This window comes from Hyperolius riggenbachi, chromosome 1, assembly GCF_040937935.1.
Source record: "Hyperolius riggenbachi isolate aHypRig1 chromosome 1, aHypRig1.pri, whole genome shotgun sequence".
Lineage (NCBI taxonomy): Eukaryota > Metazoa > Chordata > Amphibia > Anura > Hyperoliidae > Hyperolius > Hyperolius riggenbachi.
Genome location: NC_090646.1, coordinates 636,638,511 through 636,665,624, shown reverse-complemented (window position 1 = coordinate 636,665,624; position 27,114 = coordinate 636,638,511). Strand labels below are relative to the sequence as shown.

Sequence of the window (27,114 nt, the reverse complement as noted above, 5' to 3'; positions counted from 1 at the left end):
GGCCCAGCAGGGCCTGAGCGGCAGCCTCCGGCGGTGATGGACGAGCTGAGCTCGTCCAGACCGCTCAGGAGGTTAAACATCGGATTCCTTTTAAAGGGGAACTGAAGTAACAGGTATACGGAGGCTGCCATATTTATTTCCTTTTAATCGACACCAGTTGCCTGGCAGCCCTGCTGGTCTATTTCTCTGCAGTAGTATCTGAATAACACCAGAAACAAGCATGTAGCTAGTCTTGTCAGATCTGACTTTAAAGTCTAAAACACCTGATCTGCTGCATGCTTGTTCAGGGGCTATGGCTAATAGTATTAGAGGCAGAGGATCAGCAGGGCTGCCAGGCAACTGGAATTGCTTAAAAGGAAATAAACATGGCAGCCTCCCTATACCTCTCTCTTCAGTTCCCCTTTAAAGGACAGCTGAAATGAGAGGGATATGGAGGCTGCCATATTTATTTCCTTTTAAACAATACCAGTTGCCTGGCTGTCCTGTTGATCTTTCATGCATCAGTAGTGTCTGGATCACACACCTGAAGCAAGCATGCTGCAAATCCAGTCACAGGTGCAAGAGGTCTGCCACTGCGCAGTAACCTGGACCTGATCAGGCTCGGCTGTTTCTGCTGGAGCCTGAGCGGTGTTAGTGCGACTGCACAGGGACGTCCCAGCACTGGAAAGGGGCTGCAGTAGAGGAAGCCTCTTTAAAGAGGAACTCCAGTGAGAATAATGTAATAAAAAAGTGCTTCATTTTTACAATAATGATGTATAAATGATTTAGCCAGTGTTTGCCCATTGTAAAATCCTTCCTCTCCCTGATTTACATTCTGACATTTATCACATGGTGACATTTTTACTGCTGGCAGGTGATGTCACTGGAAGGAGATGCTGCTTGCTTTTTTGGCAGTTGGAAACAGCTGTAAACTGCTATTTCCCACAATGCAATGAGGTTCACAGATAGGAAACTGTCAGGAGTCCTGACATCACACTGTGGGAGGTGTGTCACCACAATATCAGCCATACAGCGCCCCCTGATGATCCATTTGTGAAAAGGAAAAGATTTCTCATGGGTAAGGGGGTATCAGCTACTGATTGGGATGAAGTTCAATTCTTGGTTACAGTTTCTCTATCTTATCTCAAATACCTTATCTGCATGCTTGTTCGAGGGCTATGACTAAAAGTATTTGAGGCCGAGTATCAGGACAGCCGGGTAAGTTGCATTATTGAAAAGGAAATAAATATGGCAGCTTCCATCCTCCTCCTATCACTTCAGGTGTAATTAAGTATAGAGAACGTAGCAGCGGTGGACATAAATTAAATCTAAATTGACAGTAAGGTTCCAGTTTAATTTACCTGTGGGCTTCTTCCAACCCCCTGTACTGCTTCTGGTCCCTTGTTGTCATTCCACTCTGATCCATTCAGCAGATGTCACCTCCCAAAGCTGCATGCACCGCCAGCTAATCCAGTCGTGGGCTACTGCGCATGCATGGTCCCGGCCACGCACCTCCTAGATCACGCTCTTGTGGCCGGGAGCATTCGGTGCCTGTGCAGTTTGGAAAATTACAACTGCACATGGGCAGAATGCTCCTGTCTATGGGAGTGTAATCTAGGAGGGGCCAAAATGACTAAGGGGGCTGGGGGAAGCGCCCAGGTAAGTTAAACTGGACACCTTACTGCAAAGTGAGAAGTTTAAAAATAGAAGAGAGATCAAAAAATGATTGATATTTGCCATGTAATTTGTTCATAATGTTTGATCCACAATCGGCCTGCAAGTCATCATCTTTACTACTGGCAGACATGAAAAAAAAACGGGTATCAACTGCCATAATTTATAACCACACCCACTGACATTGTAGTATGCTAAAAGGTAGTTTTTTTATGGATATACATATGCAAAGAGGGAGATACTGGTTGCTGGGCAGTTGGAAACAGCTATTGTTTCCCACAATGCAACAAGGTTCACAGACCGGAAACTGTCAGGACCATGGTCATGACATCACACTGTGGGAGGGGTTTCACCACAATATCAGCCAAACAGACCCCCTGATGATCTATTTGAAAAAAGTTAAATTTTCTCATGGGACAGGGGGCATCAGCTACTGATTGGGATGAAGTTCCATCCTTGGTTACATTTCCTCTTTAAGTCCGTCTACTGCTACGTTCTGTATACTTAAAGTGGACCTGATCTCTTGCACAGGACAGAAGGAAAACCTAGAAATGCACCGTTTGTATTTAGAGAGTTTAGCCTGTCTAATTCGTCATCTGTGAATAATCACAATTGTAGTTTGATCTCTCAGCTGTGTCAGCTGGCTGTCACAGCAGAGCAGCTCATTTTTAAACACAACCCTATGTCTTCTTCCATGAAAGCAGGAAAGTCGACACTGTAGATTTATTGCAGGATCAGCTGTAACAAAGACGGGTTTAGTTTAAAAGGTAATTTTGCTGTTGCTTAACTTTTAGAGCAGTAAGAAAGTTCGGAATTCAGTTCTGCTTTAAAGTGACCCTTAAGTCAGAAAAAAAAAACGAGTTTTACTCACCTGGGGCTTCTACCAGCCCCCTGCAGCAGTCCTGTGCCCTCGCAGTCACTCACTAATCCTCTGGTCCCCCGTTGCCAGCTAGTTTCATTTTTGCCGACAGGCCTGTCAGGACTGGCCACGCGTAGCTTTTTCCGCATTCCCGACTGTAATTAGCTATAGCGGACCGCAACGTACAAAAATACATATCTATGCGTTCGTAATGCGGCAACGCGTATTTTTGTACGCATTGCGGCCCGCAATAGCACTAATTGCAGTCGGGAATGCAGAAAAAGCTACGCGTGGCCAGTCCTGACGGACCTGTCGGCAAAAACGAAACTAGCTGACAGCGGGGGACCAGAGGATTAGTGAGTGACTGTGAGGGGACAGGACTGCTGCAGGGGGCTGGTAGAAGCCCCAGGTGAGTAAAACTCATTTTTTTTTTCTGGCTTAAGGTTCACTTTAAAGGACACCTGAAGTGAGTGGAATCTGAAGGTTGACATATTTGTTTTTCCTTTTCAACCATACAATTTGCCTGGCTGTCCCTCTGTCACTTGCTGTCCCTTTAGCAGGGGCGTAACTAGAGGGGAGCAGCGCCAGCAACTGCAGGGGGGGTGCAAAGTTGTGGGGGGCGGGGCCCAACTACTAACCTTTCCTTCCTCTGATACTGCAGATCAGGTAGTTTTGTGGCTACACTTGTTATGAGTGTGAAGATCACAATGTCCACACGTGTTTTATGACCCTTGTGAGGCCCCCAGGCTGTGAAGGTCACCAAGAAGAGGTAAAGGAAAGGCTGTGAACATTAAAGATACTCTGTAATTAAAAACAAGTTCCCCTGGGGGGGTACTCACCTTGGTAGAGGGAAGCTTCTGGATCCTATTCAGGCTTCCCCCATCCTCCTCCGTTTACCTTTTCTGGTTCCAGCGGGGGAGCTATTGCGGCTTTCCGCTCGGAAATAGGTGGAAATAGCCGATATCAGTCGGGTTTGCTCTACTGCGCAGGTACAGGAGACTTGAGCCTGTGCATTAGAGCGGACCCCGACCGATCGGGTATTTCCGCTTATTATGGTGCCAAATGCCGATACTGCGCCTGTGCTTGAGCCAGGAAGGTAAATATTGACATCCCCGCCGTTCAGGGAGCTCGATCGCTGCCACCGCGGGACGGAGGAGGACAGGGGAAGCCTCGATAGGATCCAGAGGCTCCCCCCTGCCGAGGTGCGTACTCCCCCAGGGGAACTTCTTATGTTACACATTCTCTTTAAGGGGCCGCATCAAATTTTTCCTGGGGGCTCCATGATTTGTAATTATGCCCTGCCCTTTAGGTACCCTTTAAAGGATACCCGAGGAGTGTTCCTTTTTTTTCTTTCTCTGCCTGAAAGAGTTAAACATCAGGTATGTAACTGTCAGTTCCTGTCTGGGTCAGGACTGAGTCAGACTACAGTGTGACCCTCACTGATAAGAAATTACAACTAGAGAACACTTTCCTAGCAGAAAATGGCTTCTGAGAGCAGGAAAGAGATAAAAAGGGATGGTTCATGGATTTTTAGCTCTGGCATACTTCAATGAATGGGTCATTGAGCAAAAACAATAAAAAGTAGATTTAAATATAAAATGAAACTGTAATATCTTAAAGTCATTTTTTAGAAGAAGGAAGATAGATACAATTGTTTATTTCATTGGTTTACTTTCACCTCAAGTGTCAGGTTTGCTTTAAATAAAATTGACCACTTTTATTTTTTTCCTTTAAAGAGGAACTGTCACAGAAATCTTAAAATTTAAAACACATACAATTAAGAAGTTATTTTCTTACAGAGTAAAATGAGCCATAAGTTACTTTTCTCCTGTGTTGCTGTCACTTACAGTACGTATTAGAAATGTGACAGAACTGACAGGTTTTGAGCAAGTCCATCTCTCCATAAGGGATTCTCAGCATGGCCTTTATTCTTTATAATGACATTCCCTTGAAAAAGATTTATATAAAGATGCTGGCCAGCCTCCCCGCACACTTTTATGGCAGTTGGATGGAGCAACTGCCATTCACGAAGTGCATTTAAAAATAAATAAAAAACCCTGAAAACCTCCAATAAGAAGATGGGCTAGTCCAAAATTTGTTGGTAATGTCAGATGACTACTTCTCACTGTAAGTGACAGCAACTTTGGAGAAAAGTAATTTATGGCTCATTTTACTTTGGAAGAAACGTACTTCTTATTTGTATGTGTTTACATGTATTTAAAATTTTAAGATTTTCGTGAAAGAGGTCCTTTAAAGGGACTCCGAGCTCACAATAAAAAAGAAAGTTGAACTCACCTGGGGCTTTCTCCAGCCCAGTGCTGGTCGGGAGGTCCCACGACGGCGTCCTGGCTCCTCTCCAACACCCCGATCCGGAATGGCTGACAGGCCGCAGCCCGGGCGACACTCTCCCGAGTGTCGGGCTGCTCCTTCCGCGTATGACACGGATGACGTCACACGCCGGCCGGCTCGCGTCATCACGGCGGCCGGCGTGAAAGTACTGCGCATGCGCGATTAAAACGCGCATGCGCAGTACTTTCACGCCGGCCGCGGTGATGACGCGAGGCGGCCGGAGTGTGACGTCATCCGTGTCATACGCGGAAGGAGCAGCCCGACACTCGGGAGAGTGTCGCCCGGGCTCCGGCCTGTCAGCCATTCCGGATCGGGGTGTTGGAGAGGAGCCAGGACGCCGTCGTGGGACCTCCCGACCAGCACTGGGCTGGAGAAAGCCCCAGGTGAGTTCAACTTTCTTTTTTATTGTGAGCTCGGAGTCCCTTTAAATGCTTATCCATCTGCACTGACCTATAGCTCTCTCTCTTTTTACTGATAACCTAAATGAATGAAACCTGTTTTGTCTTTGCAGATGAAGATGCGGGTGTCGGCGTGCACCTGGGCATCCGTCATTATGCAGGCTCCGCCAACTCACTGATAGACGCTACTGCCGTCCATCTGTCAGGATGCATTAAACAGACTGATGCGTGTAAAGAGGACAGCCCTACACAAGCTCTGGTAAATACAGCCGGCACCATGCGTGTGCGCGCTATGACCGTACTGCTCTGCATTCAAGGGTTTCTCATCTAACCTGTATATCCTAGCAACTATCCATCCTCATCAACTTCATTAAATGTTGGCAAACACAGCAGCCTAGATAGCACAGAATAGGCTGCCCGTATGGCTTTGGGTTTACACAGTGCCTAGCTAGGGATCTGTTTAAAGGAGCATTGGACACAACAGATGTTTTCATGCGCACCGTCCTGGAAACCGGTGCTGGCAGGAAGACACGGGCTGCCATCTTTATTTCCTCTTTAACCCATTCGCGTTCCGTCGTTTTCACTTGAGCAATGTTCACCTCCCATTCATTAGCCTGTAACTTTATTACTACTTATCACAATGAATTGATCTATATCTTGTTTTTTCCGCCACCAATTAGGCTTTCTTTGGGGGGTACATTTTGCTAAGAGCCACTTTACTGTAAATGCATTTTAACAGGAAGAATAAGAAAAAACGGAAAAAAACATTATTTCTCAGTTTTCAGCCATTATAGTTTAAAAAAATACATGCCTCCATAATTAAAACTCACGTATTGTATTTGCCCATATGTCCCGGTTATTACACCGTTAAAATTATGTCCATATCACAATGTATGGCGACAATATTTTATTTGGAAATAAAGGTGCATTTTTTCCATTTTGCATCTATCACTATTTACAAGTTTAAAATAAAAAAAATATAGAAATATTTTATCTTTACATTGATATTTAAAAAGTTTAGACCCTTAGGTAAATATTTACATGTTTGTTTGTTTTTTATTGTAATGTTTTTTTTTTTTTTATATTAAACATTTTATTTGGGTATTTTTGGGAGGGTGGGATGTAAACCATATTTTTTTAATGTAATTGTGTGTTGATTTAAATTTTTTTCACTTTTTGTTGTAGTTTTACTTTTTGGCCACAAGATGGCGGCCATGAGTTTGTTTACATGACGTCACTCTAAGCGTAACACACGCTTAGAGTGACGCATCGGGGAGGGAACAGCCAGAAAAGGCGCAGCTTCCGAGAGAAGCTGTCGCTTTTTCAGCGGGGGAGAGGAATCAGTGATCGGACACCATAGCCCGATTCACTGATTGCCTGGCTAACGAACCGCGGGCCGGGATCGCACGTGCACGCGCGCGATCGGCCGCAGGAGCGCGCGGTAGCGCGCATGGTTCCTGGACGTAGTTTCTACGTCCAGGAACCAAAATAGGTTAAACTTGCCAGTTTCCTTACTGTAGTGCTGAACTTTTGACTTTTGTAGAGTCTAAAAGTGGACTTGAACTCTTGCACAGGACAGAAGGAAAACCGAGAAATGCACCCTTTATGTATTTAGACAATTCAGCCTGTCGAATTCCCCCTCATTTGTGTCTAATCACAACTTGTAATTCGATCTCTACCCTGTGTCACATGACTGCCATGGCAGAGATGGCAGATAAGCTCATTTGAAGGCACAGGATGTTAACAATATGTCTACTTCCGAGAAAGGACACCCGAGGCGAAAATAAACTAATAAAATAAACGATTGTATCTATCTTCCTTCTCCTAAAATGACTATTTAAGATATCCCACAGTTTTATTTTTAATACGTTTTATTCTACTTTTTAAGGTTTAACTGTTTTATTGTTTCTGCTCAATAACACATCCATTGAAGTATGCCAGATCTAAAATCTATGAATTATTGACCCTTCTTATCTCTTTCCTGCTCTCAGAAGTCATTTTCTGTTAGGAAAGTGTTTTATAGTTGGAATTTCTTATCAGTGAGGGTCACACTGTAGTCACTTCCTGTCTGAATCAGGACTGAGTCAGCCACTTACATACCTGATATTTAACTCTTTCAGGCAGAGAAAGAAAAAAAGGAACACAGCATAGTTATTAGTGTGCTAGGCACTGTACATACCTATGTCTCTCTCATCATGTCACATGTCACCTCGGGTATCCTTGAAAGCGGGAAGCAGAAACATGGGAGATTTATTTTAGGATTTGTATCAGCTGTAACAAATGTTTTTTGTTTAAAGGTTATTATGCTGTTGCATTTCTTTTAGAGCAGAGAGGAAGTTCTGAGTTTAGGTCCGCTTTGAGGTGTAAAGCAAATCCTTAAAGAGAGGAATACCTCCAGTGAAGCAGGCAATTTGAGCACCCACTAGTGGCGGAAGTTTGGGTGTCACCCATTGAAATAGCGGTGTTGAGGGGAAATTTCAGATTACCCCTCAATGCTGCTGTTTCAATAGGCACCTATGACAACACCGGAAAATGTTCATTTTTTTATTTTATTGGTGGCTAGGGGTGGGATTGGTGGTGGGGGGGAGAAGGTGGTTAAGGTTAGGCATCAGGTAGGAGTCGGGGGAGGGTTGTGTGTAAGAGTAGGTTTAGTTGTAGTAAAATATAGGGATTTAATACCGATATTTTACGATCCTTCTTTACAATTTAATAGTAGAATATTGGTAAATTTACCGATATTCTATCATTTTTATTTTGTTGCGCCCACATTTCCAGGCACCCTTTTATTACGTACACGGCCTCTGGATCCTCCTCCGAGGCTTCCCACACTGTCCTCCGGTCTTCCTCCACTGCCATGATTCCCCACCCCCCTTCCCGATGGGGGCGTATAAGCATATGGCCATCTTTATGGCCTGAACAGAAATTGATTGGGAAGTAGCAATCATACACCAGCAGTCATCACTCAAACTTCATCAAGTTTCTGCTGATGGATGGAACCACCATCCCTGCTAGTGCTGTCCTGCTGAATGGTTGCCTGAAAAGGTTGGTGGGTCAAAATGGACTTTGGGAAGGAGTTCCAGAGAGGAAGAGAGGCATGTGAGAAATCCTGCATCTGCGGGTGGAAAGAAGGCTAAAGTGAATGAAAGGCGACCATTACCATCACTATTATTATTTATTGGATTTATAAAGTGCCAACATATTATGCAGCGCTGGATAATAAGGTTGCAGTCAATAATACAGGAAAGGTTCGAATCCCAGCCAGGTCAACATCTGCAAGGGGTTTGTATGTTCTACCCGTGTCTGTGTGGGTTTTCTCCGGGCACTCCGGTTTCCTCCCACATCCCAAAAACACGGATAGGTTAATTGGCTCCCTCCTAAATTGGCCCTAGACTGCAACACATACACTATACAATACATACATAGACAATGGATTATGGTAGAGAATTAGATTGTGAGCTCCTCTGAGGGTCAGTTAGTGACAAGACGATATACTCTGTACAGCGCTGCGGAAGATGTTGGCGCTATATAAATAATAATAATAAGCAGTAAGACACGACACACAATGGTATATATCGTATCATACACTGGATAAGTAGCCCCAGTACTACTTGTTCACGTTATTCTGGGGGCAGGATGCACTGTCAGGTAGGAAAAACAAGGAGGGAGTGCCCTTCAAAAGGCTTACAATCTAAAGGGAGGCAGTGGTGACATGATAGGAGGGGGGCTGCAACGAGAGGCTCTCGACAGAGAAAGCCAAGGCATCTGCGAGGAGAATAGGCCTTCTTGTAGAGGTGAGTTCTGAGGGCTTGTGTAAAGGTGCCGAAGGAGGTAGGAGAGGGGTCCACAGGATGGGGGTGGCTCTAGTAAAGTCCTGTAGCAGAGCACAGGGTTGTTTTGTGTTTGATTGGGGGGAGGGGATAGATTTGTACTTCATCAAGTAGCATTGAGCTTGAACTATCAGCGTTCTCTAATGAATTTTCGACCAGAGAGATATTGATTGCTTCATGGATCATGTATATGTTTGCAATGGCGTATGCATCTGCAGAGAGGCAGGATTTCCGTGCAGCAGCGGATTATTGCTGGGCCTGTGCAGGACTGATCTTGTGCTAGCAGAGGAGTAATGTGTTTGGTATTCCTCCCCTGCCTTCCTTCAGGAACAACAGCAAACAGCTCAGCCTGCCAGACACCAGGGAATTGTACCAGGCATTCAATCCAGCCTGTCTGGCTTCTTTCCTGTTGTGTGGAGGATGGGGGGGGGGGTTACCTTGACTGTGGCCGACTTTAATCACAGCAGAGATTTCTGCAGAAAGGAATTGTCATTTTGTGATGAGGGAGTGTGAAACTTGCTTTGGTTGTTAGAATGCGGCCGCAGAAAGTGACAATTTGGATGAAAGCTTTCAATTCCCTGTATGCTTGTCTCCTGGTCCAACTAGATTATCATTATTATTACATATTTATATGGCACGGGCAGAATGTTATTGTTGCAGCGCTTTAGCGTCAGTTCGCACAGCGGGGGGAGAAGGGGCGGTCCGTGAAATAAGCCTCTCACTCCCCAGCTACACCTCCTCCCATCATCTCCCATAGGGGTTGATGGATGAAACACCGGTAACACCGTGGTGCACACATAGCGGTAATGGGTTGCAAAAGAAGAAAAAAATTCATTAGGCCTCATTCACACTAGTGCGCTTCTGTCTGCTTTTGGCCGCTTTTCAGCAACGCGTTTCAATCTGTAACATTAATGTGCTGATAAAAAGTGGACAGAAGCGCACAAAGTGTGAATGAGGCCTCAGGGCCCTTTTCCACTAGCAATCTCTAGTCATTGCGCTAAACGCTAGCGATTGCGAATGAGCAAAATCGATTTTTTTCCCCAGCGATTGCGATTTTGTTACGCACTGCATAGCATAGCAAAATCCCGGCAATAATCGTTCTGCGGCGTGATCGCACTTTTGTAAAAATCGAATTGCGGTAGTGGAAGTTACCTACCGCGATTCCTAGCAAACCCTAGCGATTTTTAAATCGCTAGCAATTTGCGATATAGCAATCGCTCTAGTGAAAAGGGGCCCTAAGGGCTCGTTTCCATTCAAGCACGTCACCCCCGGCGGGGAGGCGGGGCTCAGTAATGATAGGAATAGCGGGCTGAAGCACCCTGAAATGCAGCAAACCATGCGTGGTGATTCAACGCTGATTCGCCGCGCATAAATGGAAACGGGAGACAGTGCAGTCTATGCATTGTCTGCTGACCCAGCGATTGCGATTCTATAAGCGCGCCTGAAAGCACGCTATATGGAAACGAGGCCTAAACTGTTAGTGATGACGGAGTTGAAGCGTCAAAAGCTGTAATACTGCGGTGCACACATAGCACACAGCAATATACCCTTCGCTTCCGCTTGCAGCACAGCGAGTTACGTCATTAGGGTGACCCCTCGCGGTACTAGAGTAGCACGACCATTGCCGACCTATCCCAAATGTCCACCACAATAGGAATCTGGTGTAGCCAAATCCCCCTCCTTCCCATCTCTATCAGTAGCAATGTGCAGAAAATGGTCTGAGTGTAAACATTTATAATGATCTGTTTTATAACTTTATTATTACATTCTTGGGCAGCGTTACACAGAGGATCTGTCTGCTGTTTGCAAGCATTCCACCTTTGCTCCGGCTCTGTCTTATAGCAGGAAGTGTGTGGGCGTGCTGGAGTGTTGCAATACATTATGCAGATTCTGCAGATATTTAATCCTCTGTTTCTATGGCATTGACCCTCTGCTCCCCCCCCATCTTAAAGGGAAAGGATAATGGCTTCCTTTCAATTCTATCTGCATATTTCATACCTAAACGCAGTCACCCGAGCAATTCCAAATCTCGAGATAAGCTATTCAGAGCAAGTAGCCTGCTAATGGAGAGAAAGGGGGGCTGAGACTACGGCTGTGGTTCCACTACCGCGAATAGGATTTGCTGAAATGCCTGCAGAATTTTTGTAACAATTTGATACAAGGATTACAGGGCCCAAAATCTTCCTCTGAAAGCGCTCTGTTTTAGCCACAAAAAATGTAATTGCAGCATAATGCTGAATGCTCGCCTGAAGGCGCAGGAACACGGGAAGTCAGGCGATAGAACAAGACAGGTGCAAACGAAAGTTCAAATGATCGCGGCACTTTGCGTGGCACTTTTCAGGGGTCATTATTGGCATGCATCGCAAAGCATTGTACGTCTAATCGCCCACTCGTACCCACAAAGTGAGATCGCAAAAATAATCGCTCTTTGCTCAAATTGCCGGTCGTCTGAAGAATCTCGCACAAAAGCCCGATGTGGGTACGAGCCTTAATACGCCATTTAAGGGTGTATGGATACGGTTACAGTTAGCTGACCTTGCTGCACTAGAGTCCCAGGTTAGAATCTCTAAACAATATCTGCATGGAATTTGTATGTTCATTTAAAGAGACACTGAAGCGGAAAAAAAACTATGATATTATGATTTGTATGTGTAGTACAGCTAAGAAATAAAACATTAAGATCAGATACATCAGTGTAATTGTTTCCAGTACAGGAAAGTTAAGAAACTCCAGTTGTTATCTTTGTTATCTCTATACAAAAAAGCCATTATCTCTACGACTTTCAAAGTGGTGGAGAGGGCTGTTTTCTGACTTTTATTATCTCAACTGTTAGTTAATTATTTACTTTTCCTCTGGCAGAGGAGAGGTCATTAGTTCACAGACTGCTCTGAAAGAATCATTTTGAATGCTGAGTGTTGTGTAATCTGCACATATTATAGAATGATGCAATGTTAGAAAAAACACTATATACCTGAAAATAAAAATATGAGAATATTTTCTTTGCTGCTAATCTTCTAGTAATTATTTATAGTACACAACCAATTCATTATATCATATATTTTTTTTCACTTCAGTGTCTCTTTAACTCTATTAGTTAGCCATTAAAAGGTATTATTTTTTACAAAACGTTGGTTTTTTTATACCTATATAATTTGTTTGGCTAACACGGTACAGAAACTTTTTTGCTACTATGTTCCTCCCTGTTTGTGTGGAATTCCTCCGGGTACTACAGTTTCCTCATACATCCCAAAAAACATTCTGATAAATGTTTTGGCCTGCTCCCAAATTTACGATGAATGCGCTATGGCGCGCTCCATTTCTCTTTGATTGTTTTACCAAGTTACCCTATTACGGAGCGTCGCAGTGCATGACATCATAAGAGGAGTACATCTCTGATTGGTTACCCAGGATCAGGAGCGCAAGATACCTTTCTTTGTGTTTGTAAAAATCTGCTCCCAAATTGGCCTTAGACTATGACAGGGTCTGTCTGGTCTCCCTATGACCCGAATTGCCCCGCTGCAGTCCATCATGAATTCGGCAGCCAGAATTATCCACTCCTCCCATCGCTCCACCAGGGCGGCTCACCTTCTTGAATCCCTCCACTGGCTTCCTATCCAGTCCAGAATCAGATTCAAGATACTGTGTCTGACCTACAAATCTGTCCACAAAACCTGTCCAACCTACATTTCCAATCTTACTCAGAGGTACACACCTAGCCGCTCACTCCGCTCCTCCAATGAACTTCGTGAACTTCGCCTGACCGCCCCCCCGCATCACCCAGTCCCATGCACGCATCCAGGACTTCTCAAGAGCTGCTCCAACACTATGCAACTCCCTTCGACATCTTCAAGGAGGCCCGCAAAACTCACCTTTTCACTCTGGCCTACCCTACCCCTCACTAGTGCTCCAAACCCGCAGCTGAACTCTGGTCCCCTACCTTTCGTGTCCTTACCTCTCCCTCTAGATTGTAAGCCTTCAGCAGGGTCCTCCTCCTTGTGTCTCCTACCTTTTCATGCACCTCCGTTACCGTACACCCAATGTCTGTGAGAGTAGCCGGAGGTATGTGAGTGAATGCTTAAAGTATACCAGAGACGTTACACTAGCGTTTATCTATACTTACCTGGGGCTTCCTCCACCCCCCATTAGCACCGTGTGATCCCTCGCCGACCTCTTCAGCCCCTCCATTCTGGCGTTACGACTCCCGGTAATCCAGTCGTGTGCTTCTGCGCATGCGCGGCTCAGCCGCACGCACACCCCTTGTCGTGTTCCCGTCCCCTGGAGCTTAAAAGGAAATAAATATGGCAGCCTCCACATACCTCGCTGCAGTTGTTCTTTAAATACTAACCAGTAAATAAGTTGGTGATTTATAGGACAGAATTATTTCAGAATCTTTTATAGAGAAGTTTCACAAGTGGGCTGGAATTTGCTCTGCAGAACAAGCCTCTGCAGGCCGTACTCTGGAATTATTCCTGGCAAAAATCTGTAACTGGATCAGATTACATCCCACATTCTCCTCATACACTGAACTCACATACACAACACTCACAATGCCTTCTTCAGTGTAAAGGGTCCCTGTCTAGTCTGTACAAAACCTAAAAGCATGCCTGAAGTGAGGGGGATATGGAGGCTGCCATATTTATTTGCACATTGCCTTGCTGACCTGCTTATTATCAGCCTCTAATACTTTTACCCATAGACCTTGAACAAGCATGTTTCTGCCTGAAGTGTGACTGGGTTAGCTGAATGCTTGTTTCAAGTGTATGATTCAGACTCTACATAAATATCAACTGGACTGCCAGACAACTAGTATTGTTTAAGCACTTCTGGACCAGTACCCTCTGCCCCCTTGAGGACTGGAGGGTGCTGGTCCCGTAAACTGCCGCTTCCCGACGAATCGCTGCTAAACTCCGTCGCTCCCGACGGGCACGTCGCTCTGTCCCCGCCGCAAGCTGCTCTCTCTGCCGTCGGTATGACGGCAGAGCGCTGTGTGCGCCGGTCAGGAGCCGCTTTAATTGGCTCCTGACCCTGTCACTCCATGTAAGCCAATGGGAACGGCTTACATGAATGACAGGGCCAGGAGCCAATGAAAACAGCTCCTGCCCGGCTCACAGTGCTCTGCCGTCATAGAGGTGGCAGGGCAGCAGATTTCCGCGCAGACCGAGCGGGGGCAGCGGCGGAGACGGGCAGGGGCGTGCGGTCAATGGGACGTAGAGTTTACGTCCGGTCAGAACCGCAGCGGCCCCTGCCCGCCGTAGATTTATACTGCGGCGGTCCGCAATAGGTTAAAGAACAAGCGACACCCATGCTAACCTAGAAATAAAAAACACATATACAGTATAAGTAGATAAATACTACTTCTACTTGCATAACAGATGTATTGTGCTATCCACGTAATGATTCCTGTGAATTTTATAAAGGATAAGCAGAAAATCCTATTCAAGGCAGTGGCCATCTTGCCAAACTAATGCTGACATCCTATCCTCCCTGACTCTTGTTTCCCCCCTCCCCTTCTCTTGCTCATTGTGTATTCATTAGCTGCCCTCCTCCCAGAGTCTTCAGACACTCCCACTGAGGTGTATTCTAACAACTGCACTGTCTTTTTTTTTATTTACACATCCAATCACTGAGTCACCTCAGCCTTGCTTGTAAACACAAGTAATCAGAGGGTGTTTCTGATAAAGAGCTAGGCAGGGAAATAAATGGAAGAGGAGGAATATATTATAGATAAAAAGAACTCCCAGCATTCAACTCTTTGGCACTGTTTGGCACTAGGGCCAGTGCTCCTAAAGTATGTGATAACTACAAACCATAACAGCAGAAAAAAGTTTTGCAAGTTTTGAATGCAGGATTAGCATCTTTATCACTTAATACACTCAGACCAGTTGCTGTTGAAATTTGATTTTTATGGTGACGCTTTAAAAGGAAATAAATGTTAGTCACCACATGCTTCTTACTTCAAGTATACTTAAACCTCATATACACACTAGACTAAAGTTGGCTTAGACGGCCATTTGGAGCTGTCTCGGCTGAGTATAGCTGCCCCGTCATTTAAAGATCCAGCACACCTCAACTTTAAACAACGAGTGAGGGTATTGTTTACACCTTCACCCGTCTGCTGGAAGCCACTCCCATCATATGCTGCACCGTTGTCCATGCTGCTCCCTCCATAGCAATAGTACATGTTGCTCGGATGTAGCCTTCCTACACCTCTATATAGCACTTGGGCCCTGAGCTGTTGCCTTAGGGTTCAAGTCTCTATCCCTAAGGGTGGCCATCATTGTGGGTGTGCATGTTCCTTTATGATGGTGACCAATCTGAATGCATACTAAGGCTAGGTTCCCACTTGAGCAGTATTCCAATGGCCAGCGGGAGCAGATAGTGTAGTGTTGGCTCTGATGAACCATTTGTGGTCCAGTTGGACCCCAAGACAGATGCGATTCCACCATTGGCTATATGGGACATGCATCCTCTCTTAGGGAAAAATCGCAGACTGCACAAGAGCGCATTCAAGACTCACAAGTGTGAACAGATCCTATTTATAAAAAGGGCCTTCTCACTGTTGGTTTTTCATAGCAGTCGAACAAACATAAAAAGGTCCGGTTTTATTTGCTGTAGTTGGTACTGAGCTTATAGGGACTCCGAGCTCATCTAAAAAATAAAATTTGTACTCACCAGGGGCTTTCTCCAGCCCAGTGCTGGTCAGGAGGTCCCACGCCGGCGTCCTGGCTCCTCTCCTTCTCCCCGCTCCGGAATGGCTGACAGGCCGCAGCCCGGGCGACACTCTCCCGAGTGTCGGGCTGCTCCTTCTGCATATGACGCGGATTACGTCACACGCCGGCCGCCTCGCGTCATCACGGCGGCTGGCGTGAAATTACTGCGCATGCGCGATTAAAGCGCGCATGCGCAGTACTTTCACGCCGGCCGCCGTGATGACGCGAGGCGGCCGGTGTGTGACGTAATCCGCGTCATATGCGGAAGGAGCAGCCCGACACTCGGGAGAGTGTCGCCCGGGCTGCGGCCTGTCAGCCATTCCGGAGCGGGGAGAAGGAGAGGAGCCAGGACGCCGGCGTGGGACCTCCCGACCAGCACTGGGCTGGAGAAAGCCCCAGGTGAGTACAACTTTCATTTTTTTGTTGAGCTCGGAGTCACTTTAAAGAACCATTATCAATGAAAAAAAGTAAGCAGTTAAAATCTAACAGAACCGACAGATTTTGGGCCAGTCCATCTCCTCATGGGGGATACTCGGGGTTTTCTTTGTTTTCAACAGCATTTCCTGAAAAGCAATTGCAAAGTCTAACTGACAAAATAGTGTGGGAGGGGGGAGGGCTTCCGACCTCTGAGGGCAGCCTCAACTGGATCCTGAGGCTTCCCTCTCTTCAAGGAAAGTATCTGATTTTGAACTAACTTCTTATGTATTGATCTATTTTTTCCTCTTTTCACGGAAGTTCCTCCTGTATATTTTAAAGAAATAGGGTTGAAACCAAAAATAAAGCACCAAGTAAATATCTGGAGGTGGTGAGTTCCTGAATTACATTCTGCAAAAAGCAGACCGTGCTTGGTCAGAGGATGAAGGAAATGGCCTAGTTTCAGATTGTGTGCTTAGGTGAGTTTTAAGAGCGCGGTTAAAAGATTTCAATGGTGGGAAAGTGTCTAATGTGTTTTGAAAAGGAATTTCAGAGTAGGGAGAGGCTCGTGAGGAGATGTCCGGAGGATAAAGACTGCAGATAGCTTTGTAGACTGGAGTTAGAATTTTGAAGTAGATCCTCTGTGTAATTGGTAGACCGTGGAGAGCTCGGCAAAGAAGATCAGCAAATGAAGAGCGAGAAATAAGTCAAGGAGAAGGATTCAGACGTCATTGGAGAGGTTCTTTTCTGCTGGATGCCCTCAGAGAAGCATGTTACAATAGTGAAGATGGGATATGATAAGGACATGCTTTTAGCATTTTAGTAGTGTCTTTCAAGAGAAAGGGACAGGTGCAAGATCTGTTTTTGTGGTGATGACAGGAGGTGGTTAGTTTGTGAGGCAAACAGCTTGACAAACTTTCAAGTGGAGTGATTGATGTTTGGTATTTCAGATAGAAAAATGTATCAAGAACAAGAAAAAAATCATTTCAGTTTTACCCTTATTTAGGTTTCATAATCAAGAGGTTGTGAAAGAAAGCATGTCCAAGAGGGGATTTGCTGTTGGATGGTAGTAAGGTCTGGCGCTGAGCTAGATGAATCGGAATTAATTTCCTGAGAATGTATACATCAGTGGAAAAGAGTAGAGGACCAAAGATGGGGCCCTGAGGTACAGCAACACAGAGATGCACTCTGATTTTTTTAGAACCAGTGTAAGGAGATCCTTACCAGTGTAAGTGTAAAAATCAAAGCAATACCTAAAGATGAGTGTTGGAAGGCGTAGAGTGGCCAACTGAGGACAAAATAAAAACGTTAAGTGTAGTGCAATGGCCTTTCGATTTAGGTGTTAGGTGTAATGATCCGCTCAGCTGGCTGCACAGGCAGACAGCTGTTTGACCATTCCTTAAAGGAAAACTTAAGTCTGACATTATATATCTTATAAAGGTATTACCGTGTAGCATTCTTATGGCGCTTCCTTATGGCACAAAAACCGCCGCTGTGCAAGCCTTAGATCGGCTTTTATCCTCTCCGTTATGATTTTTAATTTATTCAAAATGGCGCTGCTGGGCGGAATTCCTTCCGGGTCAGCCAGCGCTCCTTCCCTGCTATGTCACTACTCGCGCGATAGTTGTACTGCTGGCTCGTGCACATCCAAAGCTGCTATAGTGCACGAGCCGAAAGTTCCCAAAGCGCAGCTCCCGAGGAGGGGAGTCCCGAGTCCCCTGGAGCATGTCCCCTGTCCCAGTCCCCTGGAGCGTGTCTCATATATATATGTGCTCACATTGTTGCTAAATGTGAGCGGACGAGAAAGCGAGCATGCGCGCGCAACCCGCGCAGCACACCATGCGTGCACGTGCGCTCCCTGCGAGCACGCGCGCGCCCTTAGCCAAGATACTACTGCTCGCGCAGCTCAGGAACTTGGAGCATGGCGGGCGGAATTAGGACCCAGCGCAGGAGGGAGTCTCCTACTGTTTATGATCCTGGGTCATTCGGCGACAGGCGCCGACAGGGGAGACTGACGGGGAGAATTGCCAGACAATGGAGGGCTGCACGAGATAAAAGACACTGCAGTAAGTGTCTTATGATAGTAATCTGTCATTGTGTATGTTAACAGAGGTTTTTTTTTTTGACTTAAGTGTTTCTTTAAGTCTGTTGGATGCAGGTCTCTGGATAAGAGACCTGTCTTTGCTTTGCAAGCTTTAGACCTGCTCTGCTGAGGAATTTGCATATACTGAATATGCAAATTGCCTAGTCGCCTCTCTTGAAGGCTTGCAGCATAAATACCATGTGATCCCACAATCCTTTGCTGGTCATCATGGTTTGTTACTGTTGAAACACTCCTGGAGTGTCAGCCTTGCTATTGTTTGCTAAAGATTATCTTAGAGTATTCCTGGGGACTGCATTAGGCATCCCTCTAGTACAGGCAGGTTGTATTATTTGTATTGCCTGTTCTGTCTTCTGTTTGTCCTTGCGATTGCACTTTAGCCAGCGGTTGGCGATGGTGAATCGTTTGTTTCAGAACCTGGATCATACTTGCTCTGGCGGAAAGAGCAGTGGATCCTACTAAGCTCTGTTTCTGTACTTAGATCACACTTGCTCTGGCGGAAAGAGCAGTGGATCCTTCCTGTCCTGTCCCTGAACCTAGATTGCACTCGCTCTTGTGGAAGAGTGGTGGATCTTATCTGACCTATTCCTGTTTCTGTTCGTTTGTCTGTCTAGATCGCACTCGCTCTAGCGGTAGCAGCGGTGGTTCCTTTTGAACTCTGTCTGGGAGTGTAGGCCAGAGCTGCGGTTGCTGCTGGCTGCTCCTTCTCTCAGTCTTGTCTGATACGAATGCTTGCTGTAGGCTCGATGGGGTAACCGCTAAGCAAGCGTTCGCGTTCTGTTTCGCGTTTGTGTGGCGTTGGTTAGTTAGGGTGGCGTGCTTGTCTCTGTTGTGCTTATCGTTCGGAGACCGTGCAGTAAACGCGTTCGCTGTTGCGAATGAGTGCGGTGTTCGCGTTTAGCTAGCGTTTGTTATTTTCCTTGTCGTCTCATTGTTGTTTGCTGTGCCTTTGCTACTCTCGTGCTCTGTCTTGCTCAGTCTTGTGTCACTATGGGCAATCGCCTCTCTCGCAATTGCGTTCCTACTTTGTTTCTGCTGTTGTGTGTTCACCGTCGCGGGTTGGCGACTAGATTGGTGCACACACATACACTCTGTCGCTGTGCGCTCTCTCTTCAAGGGCTATCTTGCCCTGCATTGCTTCCCCTCGTACAATTCCTATCTGGCATCTGTGGCTGTGCAGAGGATCTGTTCCTCTGCACTCCACGGCTCCATCTGCCGGCAGGAATTCCCCTCTACAGGTGCGTTGCACCTTTTGCTGGGTTCTCTCAGATTATACACTTGTGGAGGATTTCCACAGTGTCAGCGCGCATCCTGTGCGCTGACCACGGAAAGAATTCCACAATCATTACATTAGGCAGTAGAGATGCTCATCGGACTCCACAGAATTAAAATTTCCGCATTTGGAAATCAGAAATATGGTCATTTTAGCCCAATCACAGAACTTGAAAGCATGGGACCAGAGAATGCAGAATTTTTTTCAGTGAAAATCGGATACTACCACGTATTCCTGAGAGATTGGCCTAAAATATCCTTGGAATTCTGATTACCGCGCTAAAATGCTGCATTCTTTGATTGGTCTAATACTTCCGAATCAACTCGGAAGTATTAAGCCAATCAGAAAATGCAAACAATTACGAAAAAAAGAAAACCCTCTGGAAATCTTAATTTCTACTGAATCAGAAATCGGCATTTCTGACCATCCCTATTAGGCAGTCATTGGCTACTTTGGTAAAGAAATTTCTGTGTTGCAGTTGATGCAAAACCCAGACTGGAGATTATCAAATGTGACCTTAGAAGAGACGTAGTCAATTAATTCTGCACATGTCATTCCAGTACTTTGGATGCGAAAGGGAGAAGTGAAAAAGGGCAGTAGATGGAGAAGACTGTGGAATCCTTTCTTTAATTATTTGTGTTGTGACACCCTTTTTTGATGCAGCAGGGAAAATGTTAGCTTATAGGAATAGGTTAACAAGAGATGTTATTGCAGTGATGAAGGATAATTAGATCTTTCAGACATCTTAAGAAATCATTAGATAGTGCAGATTCCTTCTAAAACTGTTGTAAATTAGGAGGAGCTAGGAAGGTCTCTCAGACAGAGCAGTGTGTGAGGGGAATTGCTGTTGCTGAGGTAGCAGCAGGTTCTGAGGAGGAATTCAGCAGGGGGGAGGAGCACATCACAAATCATGTATAGCATGCACTCTGCAATCATGTCTACCTGCAGTTCTACATCTGTAGTACTGCTATCAAGCACTTCTTAATCTGCAGTTCTACATCTGTAGTACTGCTATCAAGCACTTCTTAATCTGCACCAGTTTAGGGATGGATTTGCACTTTTCTTAACTGTAGTGCAGCTCTAGAAATTCATGCTAAATTGCCACTATTACCCAGGATTTAAGACGGTTCTTATTATCATGCAGAACTGTTCTCCCTGCTGGTTAGAACAGATTAAGAAGAAAAAACTGTCGGTAATGCGTTGATAAATCTCCCCCAGTGTGTTTATTTCTATTGATTCTCTGTTCGATTGATTTGCGATTCGATTTCCCGCTCCAGTCTCTTATCTTTTCATTTTCCATTCATTTCTATGAGAAATCGACCAGAAAAACGGATCGAAATTCATATCGGACATGACGGAAATGATCTATCGAACCATCTATCTAACACAAAATTGTATGGTTGTATGGTGTGTACCTAGCATTAGGGAACAGGCTAGGGCAAGGGTAGAATAGTTGAGAGATGTATGCGGAGGCACTTTGTCAGTTTTATCAGTGAAGTATGTTGCAAAGTCAACACCTGAAGAGCAGGGGGCAGGAAATGGAGCTGGAGGAAGTAAGGTGTTAAAGTGGAACCTGAACTCAGAACATCCTCTCTGCTCTAAAAGGTAAGCAACAGCATAATGACCTTCAAAGAAAAACATTTTTTGTTGCAACTGATACAACTCCTACAATAAATCTGCAGTGTTTCTACTTCCTGCTTTCATGGAAGCAGACCTATTGTTAACATCCTGTGCTTTCAAATGAGCTTATCTGCCGTGGCAGTCAGCTGACACAGGGGAGAGATCAAAATACAACTTATAAGGATTTAGACAGGCTAAATTCTCTAAATACATACAGGGTGCATGTCTCTGTTTGCCTTCTGTCCTGTGCAAGAGTTCAGGTCCACTTTTAGCAGTCAATTTGGATTGTGGAACTGTGAGGATATGAAAGAAACGTGGGACTGTTTGGCAGATCAGAATGTATGGCTGAAGTTCTGTAGCACTTTTTTTTAATTTGAGACAGAAAGTCCTCATCAGTGTTCCTTCTCCGATGCTGCTCCGCTACTCTCAAGCAGTGTTTATGAACATTATTATAGCATGTACCCCTTTTATATATGAGTGTTTGCCAAGAAATCTGTATTGTGAATAATGTCATGTGAATAGGGTTGCCAGGTCGGCTGATGGAGAAAACCGGACAGGGGGTGGAGTTAGGGGCGGAGTCAGAAGCGCACTTTTATGTAGAGTGGGGCTAAGCAATGGGCTTTTTAAAAAAAATTTATAGTATTTATATCGCACTGACATCTTCTGCAGCACATTACAGAGTACATAGCCATGTCACTAACTGTCCTCACCAGTAGTACTGGTCCAGTGCACATAAGAGACAGTTTTTCACCAGTAACTGCACATAAGAGACAGCTTTTCACCAGTAAATGCACATTATAAGAGACACCTTTTCGCCAGTAAATGCACATAATAAGAGACAGCTTTTCCCCAGTAAATGCACAAGAGACAGCTTTTCACCAGTAAATGCACATAAGACACAGCTTTTCACCAGTAAATGCACATAATAAGAGACAGCTTTTCACCAGTAAATGCACAAAAGAGACAGCTTTTCACCACTAAATGCACATAATGACAAACAGCCAGTGTGCCCAGTATATGTAGCCAGGGGGTATATGTGCCCAGAATAGGTAGCCAGGGGGTATATGTGCCCAGAATAGGTAGCCAGGGGCTATATGTGCCCAGAATAGGTAGCCAGGGGCTATATGTGCCCAGAATAGGTAGCCAGGGGCTATATGTGCCCGGAATAGGTAGCCAGGGGCTATATGTGCCCGGAATAGGTAGCCAGGGGGTATATGTGCCCGGAATAGGTAGCCAGGGGGTATATGTGCCCGGAATAGGTAGCCAGGGGGTATATGTGCCCGGAATAGGTAGCCAGGGGGTATATGTGCCCGGAATAGGTAGCCAGGGGCTATATGTGCCCAGAATAGGTAGCCAGGGGCTATATGTGCCCAGAATAGGTAGCCAGGGGCTATATGTGCCCAGAATAGGTAGCCAGGGGGTATATGTGCCCGGAATAGGTAGCCAGGGGCTATATGTGCCCAGAATAGGTAGCCAGGGGCGGGGGGAAGGGGGGCAATCTCCCCCCCCCCCTTCTTCCCTCACCTTAGGGTGCTGTCTCTCTCCCCCGCTGTCTCCTCCAATATTGATGTGCACAGTGCAGGCTGGCGGGTGGCTGCGGGCGGAACTTACCTCTGTGTCGCAGGCGCCGGAAGTTCGGGTCCCGCAGCCGCTGAGTTTTGATTAAAAAAAGATCCGGATCAAAGATCCGAATCATTCATGAGCCGGACAACACTATTCAGACTGATAGTGTTGTCCGGCTCATGAATGAGATTCTCAGCGGCTGCGGGACCCGAACTTCCGGCGCTGGAGCGACACAGAGGTAAGTTCCGCCTGCAGCCACTCGCCAGCCCTGCACATCATATTGGAGGAGACAGCGGGGGAGAGAGAGCACCCTAAGGTGAGGGAAGGGGGGGGAGATTGCCCCCCTTCTCCACCGCTGCTCCCAGCTCTCTCTCTGCTGCGCGGTTCTCCTCCTGCGCTGCGGGGGGGGGGGGGGGCTCTAAAACCGGACAACTTAATTGTCCGGTTTAGCATGTTTTTTTACACTGAACACAGCGCACAAAAACCGGACTGTCCGGTGTAAAACCGGACACCTGGCAACCCTACATGTGAAGTACCCCTTGACACATTTAAGAGCACTCAACAGTGGAAAGAAGAGGTGGGTTGGGTCAGGTAATATGTCCTTACAAAGAAAGACTGCCTCTTGTGGCTGATGATGGGTTAGGAGTCTAAACTGCTTCCTGCTCCAGTAAAACTGCATGGGGGTCTCAACAGGAAATGGAGCCACGGGAGCCATCTTGGTAATTTTAATGAATTTATTGCAGAGTACCAATGTTTAGTGCATAAAACAGAGGGCATTAATGCAAATTACTATCATATTCATTAACTTATGGGAAGCTGAACCATGATTTTAAAGCAATCCATAGGTGGGGGGAAAAGTATAAAAATGACTTACCTCATTAGTGGGAAGTCTTTGGACAGTCTTGAACAGGGATGTTGAACTGAAGTCCTGAGGGGTTGGGGTCCTCATACGCTTTTGGCACAGCTCAGATTATTTGGGACGGAATCATGAAGGGCGTGGTTCATCATGTAGAACACATTTCTCAGTCCATCCTTAGCACTGGTATTGCTGTAGCCCTCGAGCACTGAGTGTTGTCTAGAGTTTTCCCAGATCCTGCTCTAGCCCATCAATCCAGCCCTGAGGTCCTCTTTATCTTGTGTCCAGAGCATGGCCATGAATGGGTGCATACGCACTGGGCATGTGCAAGTTTTCTTTTGTTTGTGCACAAGCACTTCCTTCTATTACTAATGCGGGTGCTCATGTTAACTGCTGCGATCCTGGTTAGAAGAAGCCTTCTGGGCCAAATAGGGGTAGACCAGTGTTTCTCAAACCTGTCCTCGTGACTCCCCAATGGTGTATGTTTTGCAGGCAACCTCACCTATGCACAGTGGGGTAATTTGTGTCTCAGCAAGGTGGATTCCATGTAGCTGAGACACTAATTACCCTACATGTGCCTAGGTTTGGTTGCCTGCAAAACGTTCACCGTTGGGGAGTCACGAGGACAGGTTTGAGAAACACTGATGTAGCTGTACTCAACGCTGAATCGGTAAGCTGGAGATCCGAGAAGCCTCATGACTATTCAGTAACTTTTATATTCTCACACACACTTCAGGATTACTTTGAATATATCAGATTTCTTCTCTAAGCTTGTAATAGGTTCACTTATAAAGCAGTAAACCATGTTTTTATTTTAATTATGATTATGTTCTCCATTATTTCAAGTTTAGTCATTAAATCTTTTCTATTTTATTTTACAGTGTTGGATAAATTCCAACTTGTGATCATGGGAGATATGAAGACCCCGGATTTCGATGACCTTCTTGCAGCTTTTGATATTCCTGACATGGTGGATCCCAAGGAAGCTATTGAGTCTGGACATGATGAACACGATCACATGAAGCAGAATGTCCAAGGCGAGGATGAAGCCCACATCCCATCATCCTCAGATGGTGGCGTCAGCGTTATAGTAAAAAACATACGAAACATTGACTCTACCGAGGTGACTGAAAAAGACCACAATCATGCCACCGGTAATGGCTTGCACAATGGCTTTCTCACCATTTCAAATCTAGAACGGTTTAACAAAGAAGGGCTTAAATCCCTAAAGGACAAAGCCATGGCTTCTAGCGCCATCCACAAGGAGGCAGTCTTTAATCAGTTCAGCCCCATTTCCAGCGCGGAAGAATTTGACGATGATGAAAAAATTGAAGTGGACGATCCTCCCGATCGAGACGGCATGTGCTCCGGTTTTGGCTCCAGTATTTTGAACCAACGTCCGTATGAACGGGTTAAAAATGTTGAACATTTGATAAAGTCTGCACCGACCCTTACCAAGAGATTGGTCAAAAATAAAGGCTGTAAAGAGGTGTTTGAGGTGGGCTCAGTTTTTGACACTTTCAAACTTAAGAAGCTGGATGAGAAACTAGATGACAGCGCTCTAGAGAGCAGAGTTATTGGTGACAATGGCAAACTTGATGCTGAGAAAGCTGAACTCAATGGAGGAAGCGTAGCCCAGCTGAAGCTAAAGTCTTCTGCGAAGCTCACATCTTGCATTGCTGCCATTGCTGCTCTTAGTGCTAAGAAAGTAACATGTGACACAAAGGACATTCAGATCACTCGAGAGGAGTCCTCTCAAGTGCCAAAAGAAATTGATAATCCTCTGGCCAACATCAAGTCCACTGAAACGCAACTGACAGTGCAAAGTCTCATTGATAGTACGAAGAGGACACCTGTGAAACCATCTGACAGTCCAAGAAGTGTATCGAGTGAGAATAGCAGCAAAGGTTCCCCATCATCTGGTGGTTCAACGCCAGCTATACCGAAAGTGAGAATTAAGACCATCAAGACCTCCTCTGGGGAAATCAAGAGGACTGTCACAAGGGTGTTACCGGATTTTGAAGGTGACGATACTAAACAATCACCTGATCAAACCTCATCACTTGTTGTCTCCTCTCTTTTATCATCCCCCACATCTGCTGCAGCTATTCTGTCCTCACCTACAAGAGCATCTTTACAGACGACTGTTGCTACAAGTGCAATTGCATCAGCAGATGGCACTGCGAAGCAGGTCACGATGAAACCTGTGGCCACGGCATTTTTGCCAGTATCCGCTGTTAAAACGGCAGGCTCGCAAGTGATCAATCTGAAGTTTGGCAACAACACTACAGTGAAAGCTACTGTGATATCTGCTGCCTCTGTCCAAAATGCCAGCAGTGCTATCATCAAAGCTGCCAACGCCATGCAGCAGCAGACTGTGGTTGTTCCGGCTTCCAGTCTAACCAATGCAAAACTTGTGCCAAAGACAGTGCATTTTGCCAATCTTAACCTCTTGCCTCAAGGTTCTCAAGCAACTACAGAGCTTCGCCAAGTGTTAGCTAAACCACAGCAGCCAATCAAACAAACTCTTATACAAGCTACTGCTGTGACTACCGCCAAGAAGGTGTCCAGAGTGCAGGTGATGGCTTCTTCGCAGAGTTCCGTGGTGGAGGCCTTCAACAAAGTCCTAAGTAGTGTTAATCCTGTTCCAGTGTATGTCCCCAACCTAACGCCCCCAACCAATGCCGGTATTACCATACCAGCTCGAGGACATAAGTGTTTGGAGTGCGGTGATGCGTTTGCTCTCGAAAAGAGCCTCCTGCAGCACTATGACCGTCGGAGTGTTAGAATCGAAGTTACCTGTAACCATTGCACAAAAAATTTAGTTTTTTACAATAAATGCAGTCTTTTGTCTCATGCCCGTGCGCATAAAGAGAAAGGGGTGGTGATGCAGTGTTCGCACCTTATCCTAAAACCAGTCCCAGCGGATCAGATGTTTCCGTCCTCCCAGAATAGTGTTTCTGCTTCATCAACTCCTGCTCCTCGGCAAAGCACAGCCACGGTGGTTGCTCACACTATAACGAAGGTGCAGCCTGGTGTCTCAGGGGCGGTGATATCTGCTCCGGCCAGTATGCCGATTCCTCCGGCAATGCCTTTGGATGAAGATTCATCTAAGCTGTGCCGGCATAGTCTGAAGTGTATGGAATGCAATGAGGCCTTCACAGATGGCACCTCCCTAGCGACACATTTTCAGCGAGCTGGGGATGCATCTTGGCAGGTACGTAACTTGTGTATGGATAGATGTATTTATCCTATACCTAGCTCTAGATGGAGCAGCGTGGTCTGTATACGCAGATAGGCAACCAGTATAACAAGTTAGAACTTTTTACTGAAGAAAAACGTGCAGAGAGATATCATGCACCACCATCAGGTAATGCAGCTTACTTATAACAGAGAAGAGCACAGAGTGAATACAGGAAATAACAATGCCATAGAGATCAACATCACATTTTACATCTCTTAGTTACTATACTGCAGTTTTAGGTAATAAT

The 27,114-nt window shown here is 45.7% G+C and overlaps 1 protein-coding gene across 1 annotated transcript in view; it reads left to right on the top strand.

Annotated features, from left to right (window-relative positions):
- The first annotated feature begins 5,430 nt into the window (after window positions 1-5,430).
- Window positions 5,431-27,114, top strand: part of ZNF532 (zinc finger protein 532) — an 84,360-nt gene continuing 62,676 nt past the window's right edge. Inside the window, exons 1-2 of the mRNA XM_068251269.1 lie at window positions 5,431-5,518; window positions 24,505-26,840. Coding sequence (XP_068107370.1) covers window positions 24,531-26,840 — 2,310 coding nt within the window. The 5' untranslated portion in view covers window positions 5,431-5,518; window positions 24,505-24,530. The remainder of the gene's footprint in view (window positions 5,519-24,504; window positions 26,841-27,114) is intronic.